We start from the raw sequence: 19780 nt of genomic DNA, 5'->3' as shown, positions 1-19780 counted from the left end.
TTGCCTTGTTCAGCTTCCTGTCGAATATATTCATTTGTAAATTGAGTCCCCCACTGCTATTCAGAGGCTGAGTCCTGAGTCCCGAGCAGTGGCGTAGCGTGGGTTGTCAGCACCCGGGGCAAGGCAAGTAATTTGCACCCCCTAACCCTTGGATTTGCGCCCCCTAACCCTAACCCCCAGATGTTGCACCCAGTGCAGCCGGCCCCCCTGCACCCCCCACGCTACGCCACTGGTCCCGAGCACCCAGGCAACACAGAGGTGATATTTGGAGCTTTTGTTTTTGCTATTTTTTTGCGTTTTTGTTTGTGTGGCTTTTCCATTTTTGTGACTGTGACTTGTGACTTTATTTTTGTGACTTGTTTTTGTGACTGTGTGGAACCCAGTTCAGCTGCTGATTGATGGTGTGACTGCAGAAATGGATTAAAAAAACACACCATCCAAACAATGACTATTATCAGTGCATGTAAGAAAAAAATTGAATATGAACACATATTCAGCATGCATGTCCAGATTACACCAGAAGGCTAATAATAATAATAATAATAATAATTTATTATTTATACCCCACCCATCTGGCTGGGCTTCCCCAGCGACTCTGGGCAGCTTTCAACAAAATATTAAAATACCGCAATGCATCAAACGTTAAAAGCTTCCCTAAACAAGGCTGCCATATTAAACTAAGCACTCCTTCATAATTAGCAATTTCCTACCTGATAAGCATGCTTTGTGTGCAGAAAAATGCGTAGATAGTAACATCCAGGTCCAACCTAGCATGTACATATACGCCCTAGAGCAAGAGGGGGGTGTAATCAGATTAACAACAGATACCACTTTTAACTACCTCCAAACAGACATGAAGATTGCTATCATTCACCTACAACCACCCGCAGGTACACTCAACTTTTAATTTAAAAGGCCAAAACTCTGTAGTTAGGACAACAGTGCCTGAAATGCTACGCTGAGCTGTTCTTTTTGTGTCTACGGAAAGTAATAGGAAACATAGAATCATAGAATCATAGAGTTGGAAGAGACCACAAGGGCCATCGAGTCCAACCCCCTGCCAAGCTGGAAACACCATCAGAGCACTCCTGACATATGGTTGTCAAGCCTCTGCTTAAAGACCTCCAAAGAAGGAGACTCCACCACACTCCTTGGCAGCAAATTCCACTGTCGAACAGCTCTTACTGTCAGGAAGTTCTCCCTAATGTTTAGGTGGAATCTTCTTTCTTGTAGTTTGGATCCATTGCTCCGTGTCCGTTTCTCTGGAGCAGCAGAAAACAACCTTTCTCCCTTCTCTATGTGACATCCTTTTATATATTTGAACATGGCTATCATATCGCCCCTTAACCTCCTCTTCTCCAGGCTAAACATGCCCAGCTCCCTTAGCCGTTCCTCATAAGGCATCGTTTCCAGGCCTTTGACCATTTTGGTTGCCCTCCTCTGGACACGTTCCAGTTTGTCAGTGTCCTTCTTGAACTGTGGTGCCCAAAACTGGACACAGTACTCCAGTTGAGGTCTGACCAGAGCAGAATACAGAGGCACTATTACTTCCCTTGATCTAGATGCTATACTCCTATTGATGCAGCCCAGAATTGCATTGGCTTTTTTAGCTGCCGTGTCACACTGTTGGCTCATGTCAAGTTTGTGGTCAACCAAGACTCCTAGATCCTTTTCACATGTACTGCTCTCAAGCCAGGTATCACCCATCTTGTATTTGTGCCTCTCATTTTTTTTTGCCCAAGTGCAATACTTTACATTTCTCCCTGTTAAAATTCATCTTGTTTGTTTTGGCCCAGTTCTCTAATCTGTCAAGGTCATTTTGAAGTGTGATCCTGTTCTCTGGGGTGTTAGCCACCCCTCCCAGTTTGGTGTCATCTGCAAATTTGATCAGGATGCCCTTGAGTCCATCATCCAAGTCGTTGATAAAGATGTTGAATAAGACCGGGCCCAAGACAGAACCCTGTGGCACCCCACTAGTCACTCTTCTCCAGGATGAAGACGAACCATTGATGAGCACCCTTTGGGTTCGGTCAGTTACAAATCCACTGAGTGGTAGCATAGTCAAGACCGCATTTTATCAGCTTCTTTACAAGAATATAATGGGGCACCTTGTCAAATGCCTTGCTGAAATCAAGGTAGGCTACATCCACTGCGTTCCCTTCATCTACCAGGGTTGTAATTCTGTCAAAAAACGAGATCAGGTTAGTCTGACATGACTTATTTTTCAGAAATCCATGCTGACTATTGGTGATCACAGCATTCCTTTCTAGGTGCTCACAGACTGTTTGCTTAATAATCTGCTCCAGAATCTTCCCTGGTATTGATGTCAGACTGACTGAGCGGTAATTATTTGGGTCCTCTCTTTTCCCCTTTTTGAAAATAGGGACAACATTTGCCCTCCTCCAGTCTGCCGGGACTTTGCCTGTTCTCCAGGAATTCTCAAAGATGCCGGGGGGCCACTAGGGGGCGCATCGGAAGATGGCTGACAATAACATCTCTCCGACCCACACGAGGTAATTTGCAGGCTATGATGGGAGTAATTAACCTCCCTACCCCCCCCCCAGGATGGTGGGGGGGGGCTGCCTTGCCTGCTGTGCCCTATACCACCCCCGAATTTGTGGGGATGGGGGCACTAGGCACAAAGCCCTCCTGTGGGATTCCGGTGCTCCTGGACGCCGTCCCTGATCTGCGCCACTAGCTGCAAGAACTTCAAAAGAAACAATTTGGATGAAGGAATGCACATATCTCAAGGAAGAAGGGGGAGTAAAGACTGCTAACAGAAGAGATCTCTGATAAAATAAGACGAGTCGGAGGAACAAGAGAAATCATGAGAAGATGCGCCAAGACTCAGTATGGCAAATGACTGATGGGGGAGGGGGAAAAAACTTTCCTTTCTTTCCTTATGTGATTAAACAAGAATCCCCTCCCCTCACGAGTCAGAAATGTCGTTTTAAGGACTTAAGCTGTGGATTTAAGGCTGTGTGGAGATAAACTTTCGAACCAAAGCATGTTTTAAGAAGAGCGTGGAATGTATAAGAGCTTTGGAATGACGCAGTTAAAAATGCCGTCGCCATATTGGGAAGTTCTGTCGGAGGACTTAAGTTTGAGAGGAGAAATAGAGAAATAGAGCTGTTTTTATATTGTGGGTGAAACTCCTCAGTGGGACTTAAGAGCAACAGTTTTGCGAGATTAATGATGGAAAGAGCGATGTTATCTATGAAGGTGATGATATATGGAAACCATCTCGATTTGAGGATTGGAAGAACGGAAAAATTCACACAGGATTATTATTGGTGTTTATTGGCTTAAGGAGACTATCAGAAGAGATCATAAAGAAAAAAGAGAAAATATATGAACAAGATGTGATGTGGAAACAGCAAAATAAGACTGGATAGAATTATGAACTCTGTTTGGATTGATTTGGACTGATTTGGACATTAACGCAGTAGCAAGAAGATGATCAGAATCCCCCTTCGGATCTTGAAATATGGGTCCCCCCCCACAAAATTTAAAATTCGGCTTTGTAATTCGGAATTTATGTGATGTGATTTAATTTGATTTGATTAGCCGGTTAATAAAAATTATTATTATTTGTCAAAGCCAACATTATTGTCAATCCCTGACATTATTATTTTAAAAAAAGGAATTCTCAAAGATGCCTGCCAATGGTTCTGAGATCACATCTGCCAGTTCTTTTAATACTCTTGGATGCAGTTCATCTGGCCCTGGAGACTTGAATACATCTAAACTAGCCAAGTATTCTTGTGCTATCTCCTTAGTTATTCTGGGCTGTGTTTCCTCTGCTGAATCGTTTGCTCCAAATTCTTCAGGTCGGGCATTGTTTTCTTTATCGCAGAAGACTGAGGCAAAGAAGGCATTGAGGAGTTCAGCCCTTTCTGTGTCCCCTGTTTGCATTTCACCATCTTCTCCTCTGAGTGACCACACTGTTTCTTTGTTCTTCCTTTTGCTACGAACATACCCATAAAAGCCTTTTTTGTTGCTTTTAACCTCTCTAGCAAGCCTGAGTTCATTCTGTGCTTTAGCTTTTCTGACTTTGTGTCTACACGTGCTGGCTATTTGTTTGAATTCCTCTTTGGTGGTTTCCCCCCTTTTCCATTTTTTGTACACATCCTTTTTTAATCTTAACTCAGTTAAAAGTTCTTTAGATAGCCACCCTGGCTTCTTTAGGCACCTTCCATGTTTCCATCTCATTGGTATTGCCTGAAGTTGTGCTTTTACTATCTCCCTCTTAACAAACTCCCAGCCATCATGAACTTCCTTTCCTTTTAGTATTACTGTCCATGGGATCTCACCCAGCACCTCCCTAAGTTTTATGAAGTCGGCTTTCTTAAAGTCAAGAAATTGAGTCCTAGTATGCCTGGCTGCTCCTTTCCGCTGTATAGTAAACTTCATAAGAGCATGATCACTCGCACCTAATGATCCTTCCACTTCTACCCCACTAACCAGGTCATCAACATTGGTTAGGACCAGATCTAAAATGGCTGTTCCTCTTGTTGCTTCTCCCACTTTCTGGACAATGAAGTTGTCTGCAAGGCCAGTGAGGAATCTGTTTGACCTTATGCTCTTGGCTGAGTTTGACATCCAACAAATATCCGGGTAATTGAAGTCCCCCATTACTACTATCTCCCTTCCTTTTGCATGCTTGGCCATCTGTTCCAGGAAGGCATCATCTATGTCCTCCGTTTGGCTTGGGGATCTATAGTAAACTCCCACAATGAGGTCCCTGTTATTCTTCTCCCCCTTAATTTTGACCCAAATGCTCTCACTTTGGCTTTGAGGTTCTAAATCTTGGATCTCTTCACAGGTATACACATCCCTGACATATAACGCCACTCCTCCTCCTTTCTTGTCTGGTCTGTTTCTCTGTAATAGATTGTATCCCTCCATTATTACATTCCAATCGTGGGACTTATCCCACCAGGTTTCAGTGATGCCTATTATGTCATATTTAGTTTGCTGTACCAAGAGCTCAAGCTCATCTTGTTTATTTCCCATGCTTTGCGCATTAGTGTACAGACATTGAAGTCCGTTAATCATTCCCCCATGTCTCTTATTTAAGGATTTTTTCCTCCCACCACTAGGTCTGTGTGCTGTTTGCTCCATTTGGTCTATGACATTTGGATGATCATCTTCATCAATTGATAGACTCCTACCTTCAGGAGCACTGTCTCCCTCCCCCACATTAGTCGGTTTAAAGCCCTCCTGATGAGGTTTCTAAGATTTTTGGCAAAAACATTCCTCCCAACCATTGTGAGGTGCAGCCCATCGCTTGCCAGAAGTCCATCTTTAAGAAACTGCAGTCCGTGATCTAAGAATCCAAACCGTTCCTGTTTACACCATTTGCGAAGCCAGCTGTTCACTTCCACTATTTTTCCCTCTCTCCCTGGGCCACATCGTACAACTGGACAGATGAGATGACAATTTGTGCATTTAATTGCTTCAATCTCCTACCCAGAGCCTCGTAGTCTCTTTTGATCTTCTGGAGGCTATTGCTTGCAGTGTCATTGGTTCCCACATGGACCAATAGGAAGGGGTATTTGTCAGTGGGTTTTATGATTCCTTGCAGTCGTTCAGTTACATCTTGGATCTTAGCCCCGGGGAGACAGCACACTTCCCGAGACATCTTGTCAGGCCCACAGATCACTGCTTCTGTTCCCCTCAGTAGGGAATCCCCACCCATTCTCTTTATATCAATCCCCACCCATTCTCTTTATATCAAATCAGAAGGTGTTTCCTGGTTCATAATGAGCATCATCAAAATCCATTCGCTACAGCTAATTATCAACAGCATGTATGTACACCAAATGAAACTGACCGCCTGTGTCTCACGTGGTTTGACAAGTGATGACAGCAATGGTGACCAATATGCTACCTGTCTATATGTGAGTTCCTACCATGCTCTTGCATTTCCCCCATTTGTTTTGGTGGAGCTTCCATGAGAGATTTTTCCACTGGATTGTGGCATCTGCCAAAAGAGAAACAGAATTAAGCCCTTCTTAAATTTATCCTTTAGAGTGAAAAGATTTGCATTTATTAGTGTACATGAAAGCATGCAAAATGTCTCCATAATTTACTGGGTTTTCAGCTGCTATGACATTGGGGCAGCATCTGGACATGCACTGCTCAGGTTTATAGATTTGTACTCATTTCAAGGCAAATGAATGGATAAATGTATTGTGACTGATTAACTGTTCTATGTACTCTTAGGAGTGTATCATTATGAACGATTGTCCACACAACTCATTACTATGCCATTAAGCCTTGTGAATTATTGCTGCTAACAATGCTCTTCCAAAATGATGGACTGCACTTCCATTGACTTTATGGAGCAGATATCTTATTTACATTATACATATTTATTAAAATGAAAATTGCTGCTGTATTATAATCTGCACTACTTTGCTTTCAGGCTGACTTCTCTAATTATGCATTTTTGAAACCACTTTCAAAGCAGCAACAGTCTTCCCTTTGTATGAATCCATTTGTAATGGATTTAATACTTATATTGGGTGACTTTTAACATATTTGAAAAGGTGGGGGCCTCAAAACTGCAATTCCCCTCTGCTCAAAGGCACAAACCTTTTGAGTTTAGCCCACTGAAAATAGGCTCACACCCCACCTCATCTTCTCCACAAACCTCGGCATACCCAAGGGAAAATTATTCCTTATATGGGGCGGGGGGGGGGGAGTAGGCTGTGGAGGGCGTAAAATTAGTCCAGAGGATCTCCAAAGGGCCTCTCATTGTCAGCAAGTGGCATGCTCCAGGGTATTACTTCCTCCCAACCATAGCAGCAGCAGACAACATCATTTGCCACTGGAAAAAGCCCCCACAGGCCTTTCCTCGCCTGTTTTCCTCTCTTGCCCCCTGCTGCAGGTCCTGTTGCTTTTGTCTTGAGGACCAGGGAAACTGACAAGGTGGTCAGAGTGGTCAGAGGAAGAAATATTGTGGGTTTGTGAAAGGTGGTGGGGTGGCTAAAGTTTTCAAGCTAAACACTTAGGTTGAGGAACACTGATGTGTTTGGGTGTGGGGTTTTTTAGGGTTTGACTTAACGACCAATCAGTGCAGCCCAGGTGTTTGGGCAAGTAAGCAGGCCCACCCATCCCTCCTGTAGGGTTCCATTCCAAGCACTGGGGAGACTCAGGTTCAAATCCCCACACAGATGTCAATTTTACTGGGTAATCTTGGCCACTATTTCCTAGCCTAACTTACCTCACAGGATTGTTGTGGGGGTAAAATGGGTATGAGAAGAACCTTGCATGCTACTCTGACCTTGGAGAAAGGGGGAGACTAAAATGTAAAACAAAACAAAAAACAAAACACTTGATGTTGAGTAATTAACATGCATTGCATGAACCAGTCTAATGGGCTCACTATCGCCCGCCCACCGCTGCCCCAAGTTGTACAGTACTTTCTATGATTTCTTGCATGTTTGCATTTGCTTGCTTCAGTTTAAACCAACAGCTGAGTAGAATAAGTGTGGTGCATCTTTAACAATTTAATGGCCTAAATACATTATGAATAGTAGCAAGCATGATGGGGAAACTGTTTAGGCTCAGAATGCAGTCCTTCTAGCTAATAAACAGCCCTGGTTGTTTTCTCTTTCTTTAGTTCTTTCAAATACAACTCTTGTTCTTCTCACATTTTACCCAGATGCAGTTTAAAATAAATGACATAAAACCAAGTTGCTTTTGATCACATTGGTTGTTGTAATCAAAGACTTTGCACATTATGAACCAATGAATTAAAAGCTATTAAAAACTCCACATTATCAAGAATTTCTTTAAAAGCACCAAACTGTTTCAAGAAAAATGGGAACATGAAGATTTCACTGAAAAGTTTATAATTATATAGGTGCCAACGTGAAGCCAAGGCCAGCTGGCCTAGAAGACAGTTGTGCCTGAAGTAAGAAATGAAATAAAAATGGTGTCTTCCCCTCCCATATTTTAACACAGGATACAGTAAGACATTGTCCTGCACAAGCCCTAAAGAATATTTTACTAGATTATTTCTTCGGGATCAAATCTACACAAATCCAAAATCTGATGGCTGAGGCAGCTCCTTTGCCTTGTAATATTGTGGATGTGCAGAACTTTTGAGTGTTGAATGTGGACATGAACCAAATAGTTGAACAACCCAGATCTCTCAGGGTAATGTTGATGGGGAGAAGAGAGCACAGATTTGTAGAGCCTCATAAAGCCAAGGTGGCTATTTTTACAACCAGAAAAATTAGGCTTGTCACAGGGATTGCAGACTCATGTGTACAATTTTCATTCATTCATCAAATATAATCAGTTATGGGTACTTGAGTTGGGAAGAGAACAAGGCCTATTCTTTTGAAGCACCATTTAATGCACTCACCAACCAGCCCTCTGGTTACCTGCAAAGGGCCCTCTTTTTTAGCAAGAAATTAATCTGAAAGCAGATCACATTGAGCAAGTGGAAAGCATACTGTTTTGTGTCCTGTACTCAAGTAACTATACTGCTGTCAGTTAACTCTTACAGGCAACATTTACAGTATAGAATTTCCTACTTTGAGGTAATTTGGGGCCAAACTAGTCATAAAGGAAAACTGGGTCTTTGAATCTTACATGCAGGTTTTTTGTGTTTGTTTTTTTTTTTTTTTTACAAAAAATCGCAATTAGTATCAGCTAACACATTGATTCAACACAGTCTTAGAATGTCTGAAAAAAGGAACACATTAACAGACTCCCTTGGGGCAGAAAAAACATGGTTTGAAGTGACAGTGGAAAATATGAAAACTCTGCCTATGGTCATTCACCTGTATCAGCTCATTCACACACACAAAAACATTGCTTATTGACATTAATTACAATCAGTGAGCAATATGCACACACGTGTGAGGTGCCCTAGCCCTGGGGGATCTCCCTCTTCTCGTGGAACTACCAAACTTGGAAAGGACTTTGGAGGCACTTTAGGTAATTTAAATCTTTCTATGTTTTTAAGTATGGTTGTGATTTTTCCCTAAATTTATTGTTTTATCCAATTGTTTTGTTTTTTTACAGTCAAGCGATATAACTCTTAGAGGAAGAGGGGAATGTAGGTCCAAGTCCCTGCCTAATGTAGGATTAGAGATAAAACAGAGATTACAGAAAGGTTCACAATGGCTCTGCAATATCACCAAATGAGGATATTTGGCCAAAATGGGTATGTTCTTCTACTTGTTCTCTAGCTGTTGTCCAAACAGCCTCCCTGTAAACCAGGGAGATGCCTGAGCTCTGGTAAGTGAAAGAAAATGCATACAAGCCGGAAGGTCACCATGGCTTTGACAGAACAGCTAGTGACATTAGCAGAAGCATTCTCTGGGTCAGGTTAACCAGAAATGTCATAAAGATCCATCACCCTTCAGGTCACTCCTGAGTAGCTAAGAAGCTCATGGTCATTGGTGAATTGGTCACTGGTGAATTCCTTTTCTGATTTTCAGAATGTAAACTGTATTTTCTGTATAGCACCACAACTCTATCTTGACCAACCAACCACACACTTAGATTTCTGGTCAATGTTAGCAAGGGAAGACAACCCACCTCAAAGAAGATGTTTAAGGGAACTAGGTAATACGGTAATGGTAAAGGACCCCTGGGTGGTTGAGTCCAGTCAAAGACAACTTCAGGGTGTGGCGCTCATCTCGCTTTTAAGGTTGAGGGAGCCGGCGTTTGTCCACAGACAGCTTTCTGGGGTCATGTGACCAGCAGGACTAAACTGCTACTGGTGCACGGAGGGCCATGACAAGTGCCAGAGCAGCGCACGGAAACGCCGTTTACCTTCCCGCTGCAGCAAGTATTTATCTACTTGCGCTGGTATGCTTTTGAACTGCTAGGTTGGCAGAAGCTGGGACAGAGCAACAGGAACTCACCCCATCGTGCGGATTTGAACTGCCAACCTTCTGACCAGCAAGCCCAAAAGCAGGTTTACCTCGCCTGTGCCAGTTCACTCCAGCGGAGATCCCTCCGTTGGCTGGATAGCGCACGTGATTTCTCACCGAGCGTGCTGCACAGACGCGGTTTCTAGCGCCGCGGAAGCAAGTCCCTGCACTGCGCTGCACCAGTTTAGCACAGCGTGCGAGGACTCGGCAAGCAGGTGGCTCGGTTGGGGGGCGGCTTGTGGGCCGCTTAAATGACCTCCGTGGGCCGCTTGTGGCCCATGGGCCTTAGGTTGCTGACCCCTGCCCAAGAGGCTCAGTGGTTTAGACCAGGGGCCAGCAACCTTTATCAGCCGTGGGCCGGTCCACCATCCCTCAGACCATGTGGGGGGCCGGACTATATTTTAGGGGGGGAAATGAATGAATTCCTATGCCCCACAAATAACCCAGAGATGCATCTTAAATAAAAGGACACATTCTACTCATGTAAAAACACGCTGATTCCCAGACCATCTGTGGGCCGGATTGAGAAGGCGGTTGGGCCGCATCTGGCCCCTGGGCCTTAGGTTGCCTATCCCTGGTTTAGACCATAGCGCCACCTATGGGCCACCTAAGGGAACTATGAAGCTATCACTGAAGCAGCTTGGCTATTCAGTTCTGCAGTTCTCTAAAGATCTGGGGGAATCCAGTTCTAGCTAAATATGCAGGTACAGATACCCAAAGAAATCAGGTCAGCTTCAGGCCATTTCACATAATAAATTTTGCAGCAGAAACATCACTCTTTGTGTTGGGACAGGGACCATTTGTTTTGTGATGTTTGAATGATCTCATGAGCCTCTCTTCAGCTTTGATGGTGAAGAAGGTTCATAGCCTGGGTGACCACAGGAGAGGCACTGAAATGCAGAGAGAGAGCTTTGAAGTTGGTTGCAGCAGCAGTGCAAACCTCACCTCCCTCTCTTTCTCTCTTTCTCTCTTCCATTAAGATATAGAGAACAACCTATGCATAAGGCTATGAAACCAGGTGCCTTTTTAAAGTAGATTTTACTTCAGAATTCCACAAATAGTTTTTCTTTCACACACAGCTGCCAAGGTCTCTCAGATTTTAGGCAAGTGATGAAAACTCAACTGATAAAAATTAATGCCTTAAAAGAAAATATTATGAAAATGATGACCCCAGTCAAGCTTGCAAAAGTATATCATTTGCCTGATAATAAATGCTGGAAATGTGCCCAAAGGTCAAGGCTTTCTGGGAAATGATCTATAATGAACTGAAAAAGGTATTTAAATATACCTTTCCTAAGAAACCAGAGGCCTTTCTTCTGGGCATTGTCGGCCAATTGGTGCTAAAGAAGGACAGAACATTTTTTATGTATGCAACAACAGCAGCAAGAATACTCATCGCAAAGTATTGGAAGACACAAGAATTGCCCAACCTGGAAGAATGGCAGATGCAAGTGCTAGACTATATGGAATTGGCAAAAATGACTGGCAGAATCCGAGACCTGGGAGAAGAGTCGGTGGAAGAGGACTGGAAGAAGTTCAAAGAATATCTCCAAAAACATTGTAAAATGTTTGAATGCTAAAATGATGTTGGATATAAAGATAATATGGCATCAGTGACATAGTTAAAAGGAATATGCAAAAATGTTTTAAAAGAAAAGGGTGAAAAAACCAGAGTAATATTATGTCAAATTTAAACAAAATGATACAAGGGATTAAGCTATAAAGAACATGTAAAAATGGATTTAAAAAGAAAGGAAAAACCGGAGACATAATAGGTTGAAATGTATAATATTGAATAAGATTTGAAAGAGGGTAAGGAATTGCTGAATTTGATTGTGTAAAGGGGAACACAGAAAAGGGAGATGCGAGGAAGTCAGGAAAGAGGGTTATAAAGATAATAAGTAAAAAAACTAGATTTTTTTGTTGTTTTTCTTACTTTTCTATGTTTTTTATTGTATTTTTCTGTTTTGGTTTATTGTACTGTTTTTTATTCTTTCTCTTTTTCGTTCGATTGTGATGCTTGTTTTATTATACAAAATCTTAATGTCAGGACTGCCGCTAGGTCCCAGCTCACAGAGGACCAATGCCCAGTGGATATTATATACAAAAGTCTTTATTGAAGTTTAGTTTCCATTTCCAAGCTCTGGGCGCGCAGGCCCACGTCTTAACGCTAGACCGGCTAAGTCCCCTCTGACTCACTGCTCCACCCACACCAGTTTAAGATTCTAGCCCGGCTCCACCTCTTGCGCTGCTCTTTCCTGCGTTGGGTCCTTCTGCCCTCTGGGGTTCCCTCCTTCCTGGACTCCTCTGACGCGGAGCCTCCTGAGTCTTGCCCCTCCCTCCGGCGGGCTTTAGGACCTGGCTCCCTTCCCGGGCTCCCTCCTGTACATTTGAACTTGGTGCGCGCGCCCAGCCGGTGACTTTCCTTCTGACCGTTTCCCCGCTTCCTGATGTGGGTGTTGCCAAACCTGACTCCTCTCCTCCCTCTGGTGGTGAGGACACTGGTCCCGACTCCTGGGACTCCCCCTCCCCACTGCGCTCTGGTGGAGACGCTGGCCCTGATCTCCAGCTGCTGTTCAGGGACTCCCCGCTGGCCCCTCCCTCTTGAGGTTTCTCCCTTGGAATCTCCCTTGCTCTGGCCACCGGCGCTCCCTTCTGTGAGTCCTCCGATTCGCTAGAGAGGCTTGTGGAATAACTCTGGCCACTGTCACTGCCTGCGCCCCCCTCGTACTCCTCCTCCTCACTCTCCATTTGCTCCCCCTCCTGTGTCTCTCCTTCTGAACCCCTGACACTTAATAAATATCTTTTTAAAAAAATTATATGCCCACTTTGGCATATAATAGTTACCTATATTCGTTTTAAACTGTTTTCTGATTTGATATGAATTTTAATGATAATCATTTCATGTATATTTGTTTTGTAATGGTTGTGTAGGTTTTAGTAGTGCTTTATCTACAGTTTTATTATGTACACCACTTAGAGACCACTCTTTGCTTAAGCAGTTTATAAATCTGTCAAAATAAATGCACAAGGCAAAAAATACAAATAATTCTCACCATGGTGGCAAATATAATAATCAACGAAAGGGTATGCCCTGCAAAATTGTACATGTGAAAACAAGAACATTTGATTATCACTTTAAGTACCACTTTCTGAGTGTCACATTAGGCTTTGGCCAACAATTGTGTCACTGTTCTCAAGTAAGAGGCGCACTATTACATTTAATAAAGAAACCAGGAGTTCTTGGGGATGAATCTGAATTTGAAATCTTATTGGTATTAGAAAACAAAAAGAGTTTAATTGGCAAAAATTATTCTTCAATCACAAATCTGGATAATAAAATTGAAAGGCTTATGATGAAATGAGATACAGAGTTACAACAGGATGTGAATAAAGCAGAGTGGAAATAGATTTGGCCTAAAATTGCACCACAAATTATGTCAATAGATTTAAAGGGGTTTTTTTTAAAAAAAATGATTGGATATCAGTAGTATTTGACCCCATTCACTGAGATACATGGGTAACGTGCAACTTACATACATTAACTTGCATGCATTTAGCTTTATGCACATGGCAAAACATTTTTAAAACAATTTAAAAGGAGGTGAAATTTGGCATCCAGGAAGATTTTGGCTATCCCACCCACCATTGAACCCTGTGTGTTTTGACTATACACGATTTTGGCTTTATGTTCTATTCCCGGAATGTATCCCCCACATAAGTTGAGAGTTGCCTATATTCAGTAGCTCAGGGTAGGAGATGCAGTAGGTACGCTGTATATTTTTTACATATATTTTGGAATTGCTCAGCTATTCAAATCTATTGAGCCACAATTTGAAATATTATCTCTGAAATGACCTGATATTCACTTTCCAGTGACTCCAAAATATTATTACCAGTGGGGGTTTTTGAGGGGGGAGGTAGGAGGGTAGACTCAATGCCTGGATTCCCTTCCAATTCTTGGAATAGCCAAGCTAGCTTCCTGGTGAAGTGGCAGGTCATTAAAGTGAACAAAGGAAGCGGATCCGTGCAGGATGACCAATATGTGTGTGGCCCCTTCCTCAACCCGTGGGTAGTTAGAAGGACAATGGCAGAGCTGAGAACAGAGGGTTGAGTGAAAAAGCAGCAGACTGGGAAGCCAGAGAGAGAGAGAGAGAGAGAGAGAGAGAGAGAGAGAGAGAGAGAGATGCCTGGTTTCTGTTTGAATCCAAGGCTGCAACTATGGGAGAAGCAAGATGCTCATGGGGTGCTAATGCTGTGAACCCCTCCATCATGGGCTCAGGTTGTATACATGTGTAAGTAAACCACATATCATAAAAGCACCACTGTCCCTTGTTCCAAAGGAAGCACAAACCCTGAGAAAGCCCTTGAAACCCCTGGAATCTTGCATCGCTCGGGGGGGGGGGGGGCTGCAACAAGACTGGGAGGAACACATTGAGCATTGAGCAGATCAGGAGCTCTAAAAGTTCTCATTCCTGCAGCAGAACTAACCCTGAAGTTTGAAAGTATTAAAAAATTAACATGGAAATAACACAAACTGTCTACATGCTTGGAGAAATGTTTTTATTCTCCTATCCTAAAACATGCCCTCCTAGCTACAAGCTTCCAATGGCCCAGTACTAGCAAGATTAATGCCTGGGCCCAGTGTTAGCAGTGACTGCAACTAAACCTTGCTGTTAACACCTCCATTCCCAGAAGACTTGGCAGCCTTTCTAAATATGCTGCAGTGACTGACCCCCATTGATTTGCTTTTGGTGTTAAGTTCCCCAAGAGTTAAAGTCTTATGGAGAAAATAAATGAACTTCAGCTAATTTGTTTTTCCATTGCCAGTAGGCATTACTGGAAAAGTCTATGGAGGAGATTAAAGTGATACGGTTTGGAAGGAGAGTGTAAATGTAACAAGCCGCATTCCTCCAACTCAGGAGATTAAGGTTGGGTTACAACACACATTTACTTAGGAGTAAGTCCATATGAGTGGCTTCCAAATAAACATGCATGGGACTCAGCTTCCCCAAAAAGCAAACTACACAGAGCAGTGTCCAACTAAATGTAAGCATTTTAAGTCCCATTGATTTCAATGGGCAAGATTTAAGCACATGTTTAACTCCTGTAATGAAATAAACTTAATTTTAAACTTAATGAACTTCCGTGTGTTAAACTTGTTAAAATGTTTTTGCATTTTTGAATATGAAGATTGCATGTTTCCTCTACAAATAAAAATACTCAATTCCTCCCTCTGGATCTACCAACCAGCCTTAGTTACTGAATATCACAATTATTTGCTCTCACAATTAAGCTATTGAGTAATATGAATCTTCTATTATATCATGGTTGATTTTGATTACAGGTATGTTTTGGGTGGTTTTGTTAGTTGCATCAAAATGCACATTTTGAACAGAAGAAATACATTTTAAGAGGGGACATTACATGTTTATTATAAACGTGTGAAAATTATGCAGAAGGGAAACCGTGAAAGGTAAGGTGGAGTAGATGTGTTAAATTGTGCCAAATCAGATTTTATCTGTTGCATTTTGGGTTCATTTTGTAAACTGCTTTTGTGAAGAATTTCCTTGAAGAATGGATTAGAAATCTATCAATCAATTCCTCTTACATATTGAAAGCATATTATTTTACCACATGGACCGCACATTTGCTCACACATCTGCACCCCATGTGTAGGAAAATCCTCCTTGCTCACTCCTCCCTGAATTGTGTCCCTCTGCCTGCTTTTGACTAGGCAGCTTGCCTCTGACTCTCACCTGGGACTAATTTATACTGGTGAGTTATAACATTATAAATGTGTTATTAAAATGTGACGCCAAGGGGCGCTGTACAGCAGTCAATGGAATATTGCATATTTTTTTAGATCAATGTAGATCCAGCCCCAGTTGACAGCTTCCTTACTCTTTAACACTTAGGATGCTGACCCTTGGAGAGCCCAATGGCAGAGAAGCTAAGGACAAGCACTAGAGGAAGGCTGAGGGGCCAACGGTTGCATTTTCAAACTGCCTCTTCAAGCATCTGACAAAAAGGGTGGAGTGAGGGGGCTCTTTTGCTGAGATGCTGCGTCTAGTCCCTACACGCTGCCACTGGACCAAGCCTCCACCTGCCTTAACTAGTCAAAGTCTTGTTGCACAGAGTTAAAAACATCTGTAAAACTGCCTGATATCCTATTCTCTTTGTTCTTCCTCTTGGTTTTCATTTTTTTATTCCAGAGATGGGCACTGGGACATATGCATGTGCATTAGCAATCCTCCCACAGTTCCACACGCTCCTATGCAACTCTCTCAGGTACCTGCATGCACACACAGATGCACACATAGTGCTTTTATGGTTTAAAGCAGCCTGGCAAGTAAGGCCACATTTTGACTAGCCTACCTGCTCATGAATGCCTGCCTGCCTCACTCACTCCCCTGCGGCCCGTCAGGAAGGGCCTGGAATGGGGGGAGGGGAGGAGGTCTTGGCCAGCTTCTTTAGCTGGTTTCCTCTTGCTCACTATAGGTGCCAGGCAAGTGTGTGTTTAAAAAATATATATTTTATTTTCAAAATTTTATAGTCACAATAATTCATGAATTCAATACTTTTCCAAAAGATACTGTCAGGGGTTCAGAAGGAGAGACACAGGAGGGGGAGCAAATGGAGAGTGAGGAGGAGGAGTACGAGGGGGGCGCAGGCAGTGACAGTGGCCAGAGTTATTCCACAAGCCTCTCTAGCGAATCAGAGGACTCACAGAAGGGAGCGCCGGTGGCCAGAGTGAGGGGGGCTCCAGGGGGGAAGCCCCAGGAGGAAGGGGCTAGCGGGGAGTCCCTGAGCAGCAGCTGGAAATCAGGACCAGCCTCTCCACCAGAGCGCAGTGGGGAGGGGGAGTCCCAGGAGTTGGGACCAGTGTCCTCACCACCAGAGGGAGGAGAGGAGTCAGGTTTGGCAACACCCACATCAGGAAGCGGGGAAACGGTCAGAAGGAAAGTCACCGGCTGGGCGCGCGCGCCAAGTTCAAATGTACAGGAGCGCGGCACAGCGGGGAGCCCGGGAAGGGAGCCAGGTCCTAAAGCCCGCCGGAGGGAGGGGCAAGACTCAGGAGGCTCAGCGTCAGAGGAGTCCAGGAAGGAGGGAACCCCAGAGGGCAGAAGGACCCAGCGAAGGAAAGAACAGCGTAAGAGGTGGAGCCAGGCTAGAATCTTAAACTGGTGTGGGTGGAGCAGTGAGTCAGAGGGGACTTAGCCGGTCTAGCGTCGAGACGTGGGTCTGCGCGCCCAGAGCTTGGAAATGGAAACTAAACTTTAATAAAGACTTTTGTATATAACATCCACTGGGCGTTGGTCCTCTGTGAGCTGGGACCTAGCGGCAGTCCTGACAGATACAATATAGACTCCCCCCTCCCCTAGATTCCAGTCTATCCCCCCATAATTTATTGCATTGCACTTCATCTCCAAACTCATTGTTTTCCCTCTTATTTATCTTGATTTCTGATTATATAGTCACATAGATGTTATATAAAACCTGCTAACATTTTAATATATTTACAGTCGTCTTTTAAATAGTCTATAAATTTCTTCCATTCCTGCTCAAACTTTTTGTCATCTTGATCTCTGATCTTTGCAGTCATCTTTGCCATTTTGGCATAGTCCACCATCTTAGTTATCTATTCTTCTTTTGTTGATATCTTCCCTTCTTTCCAGTTCTGGGCAAGCAACATTTTTGTTTTTGTTGTTATCATCCCAGGTCCAAGTAGCACCAAGAAGGGGAGGGAGAAGGGGCTGTCCCAGTGCTGCTAGCATTGCCAGAGGCCAGAAGGTGGAATTCAAAGTACAGTCATTCCTTGCGTTACAGAAGCTTCAGGTTGCGAGATTTCAGGTTGCGCACCACGCCGAACCCGGAAATACCGGAACTGGTTACTTCCGGGTTTTGGCGCTTGCGCATGTGCAGAAGTGCCAAATCACGAACCGCACATGCAGCGCTGTGGGTTGCAAACATGCTTCCCGCACACAGATTACGTTCACAACCTGAGCTTCCGCCGTAGTCCTAAGGAGCTGGCTCCATTGGCCCAAGCACTTCTGCTGGACCCCTCCCCCTCTCCTCCCCTGCACACTATTCTGGGGGTTCTTCTGATTCCTCCAGGGCACAGGGGAGGAGTGGGGGACAAGGCCCCATTGTGCTGGCTCCCCCAAGTGCAATTGTTTAGTTGAATCTAGCCTGAGCTTCATTAACTACAAACCCCCAAATCTGGAATCCCATTGAAACTGGTGACAAAGTTTGACAAACATTTGCAGCATTTTGCAGCGAAAACCCCACGTTTTGCAGCACCCCACAAATAGAGTAATGGATATATCAAAGCGGGGTTCATAATTAACATCCAAAACCCAATGTCCAATTCACTCCAAATTGGTGCCAAAGTCTGCCAAAAGTTTTACAGCGAAAACCACGTGTCTTGCGGTGCCCCACAAATGAAGCAGGTGTCAGCACAGCAGGAAGCCAAGTCAAGACAACCCAATGTTGATAACAAGGTTATATTTATTAAATATAACAACTTGAGGATATGAAAAATGAATTAAGCAGTCAGATTCAACCGCAGCAATATTTCCTATGATTCCTCCCCCCCACTGCTTGGACCTTGGGTATAAGAGCCCAACAGGCACACCATGGCCCTGTTGGCCAATGTTCACTCCAATGGGCACCCCCAGCCCCTGCAGACCATGCCTGACAACGGAGACTAAGGGATGCCCACCACCCACCACTGTCTCAGGTCAGTGTCCCATTTTCAGCACTCACCATCAGCAACACAAGGCAGCTGCACTTACATGAGTACACCATCATAGCCCTCATCCCATCAAGACAAGTCACTAAGAGGCTAAAAGCAAATACAAATACAACCAACCTATGCCCAAAAGAACCCACAATGTTGCCATTACTATTGAAAACATTGTTCAAGGTGCCTGACATTGTCTCACTGACCTTAAGCGACAGGGGTGGGGTGGCCTGCTCTTGAGCAGCCAAGACACAGGACTAATCGGCTGAAAGCCATGTGGTCCAGACTACCCTAAACACTGCTATCTTCCACTATGCATTTTTCACCCTCCAACTCTTCCCTAAATGTAACTCCTCTAATAAGGTGGTTTCCCAATTTTGGTACCAGTGGTCTATGTTTACTCCTGATAGGTCTGAGCAACCCAGTCAGGTTGACAAAGAAACACTATATAAGAAAAACAAGGAGGAATGGCTAGCGTAAAGCACCTTCTGAAAAGAAAGTATCACCTCATACATGAGTACCATGAAAAGCCACATTACCCAATTACAAGAAATACACAACCCATACAAGGGCTGCAAAATCTTAAACGAACCTTCGTACAGCCAACAAGGCGTGGACCTTTGTTCACCCTAACCTTAACCCGAACCCGAACCCGAACCCTACAGCCAACAAGGGGTGGACCTTTGTTCACCCTAACCCTAACCCTAACCCTAATCCAAACCCTAACCCTAACCCTAACCCAAGGGCTGCAAAATCTTAAACGAACCTTCCTATAGGCAACAAGGGGTGGACCTTTGTTCACCCTAACCCTAACCCTAACCCAAACCCTAACCCTAACCCTAACCCTAACCCTAACCCTAACCCTAACCCTAACCCTAACCCTAACCCTACCCTAACCCTAACCCTAACCCTAACCCTAACCCTAACCCTAACCCTAACCCTAACCCTACGCTAATCCTAACCCTAACCCTAACCCTAACCCCAATCCTAACCCTAACCCTAACCGCAACCCTAACCCTAACCCTAACCCTAACCCTACCCTAACCCTAACCCTAACCCCAATCCTAACCCTAACCCTAACCCTAACCCATCCAAGGGCTGCAAAATCTTAAACGAACCTTCGTACAGCCAA

General features: G+C 43.9%; 1 protein-coding gene and 1 long non-coding RNA gene across 2 annotated transcripts; one reads left to right on the top strand and one right to left on the bottom strand.

Annotated features, from left to right (window-relative positions):
* Positions 1-259: 259 nt before the first annotated feature.
* On the top strand, positions 260-6400 carry LOC310849008. Its single transcript, XR_014566732.1, has 2 exons — positions 260-463; positions 6229-6400. It is a non-coding gene; the product is annotated as an uncharacterized lncRNA (long non-coding RNA).
* Positions 931-5410, bottom strand: LOC310849390 (uncharacterized protein; the record flags this gene model as incomplete). Its single annotated transcript, XM_083749553.1, has 3 exons — positions 3682-5410; positions 2397-2459; positions 931-978 (listed from the first exon to the last, which is right to left on the bottom strand). The coding sequence occupies exons 1-3, from the start codon at positions 5122-5124 to the stop codon at positions 931-933; spliced, it is 1554 nt and encodes a 517-aa protein (XP_083605679.1). The 5' UTR covers positions 5125-5410.
* Positions 6401-19780: the final 13380 nt, after the last annotated feature.

The sequence above is a fragment of the Podarcis gaigeae genome (genome assembly GCF_964106915.1).
Source record: "Podarcis gaigeae genome assembly, chromosome: 7".
Lineage (NCBI taxonomy): Eukaryota > Metazoa > Chordata > Lepidosauria > Squamata > Lacertidae > Podarcis > Podarcis gaigeae.
Note: the sequence above shows the minus strand (reverse complement) of the source record. Positions and strands in the feature narration are given on the sequence as shown.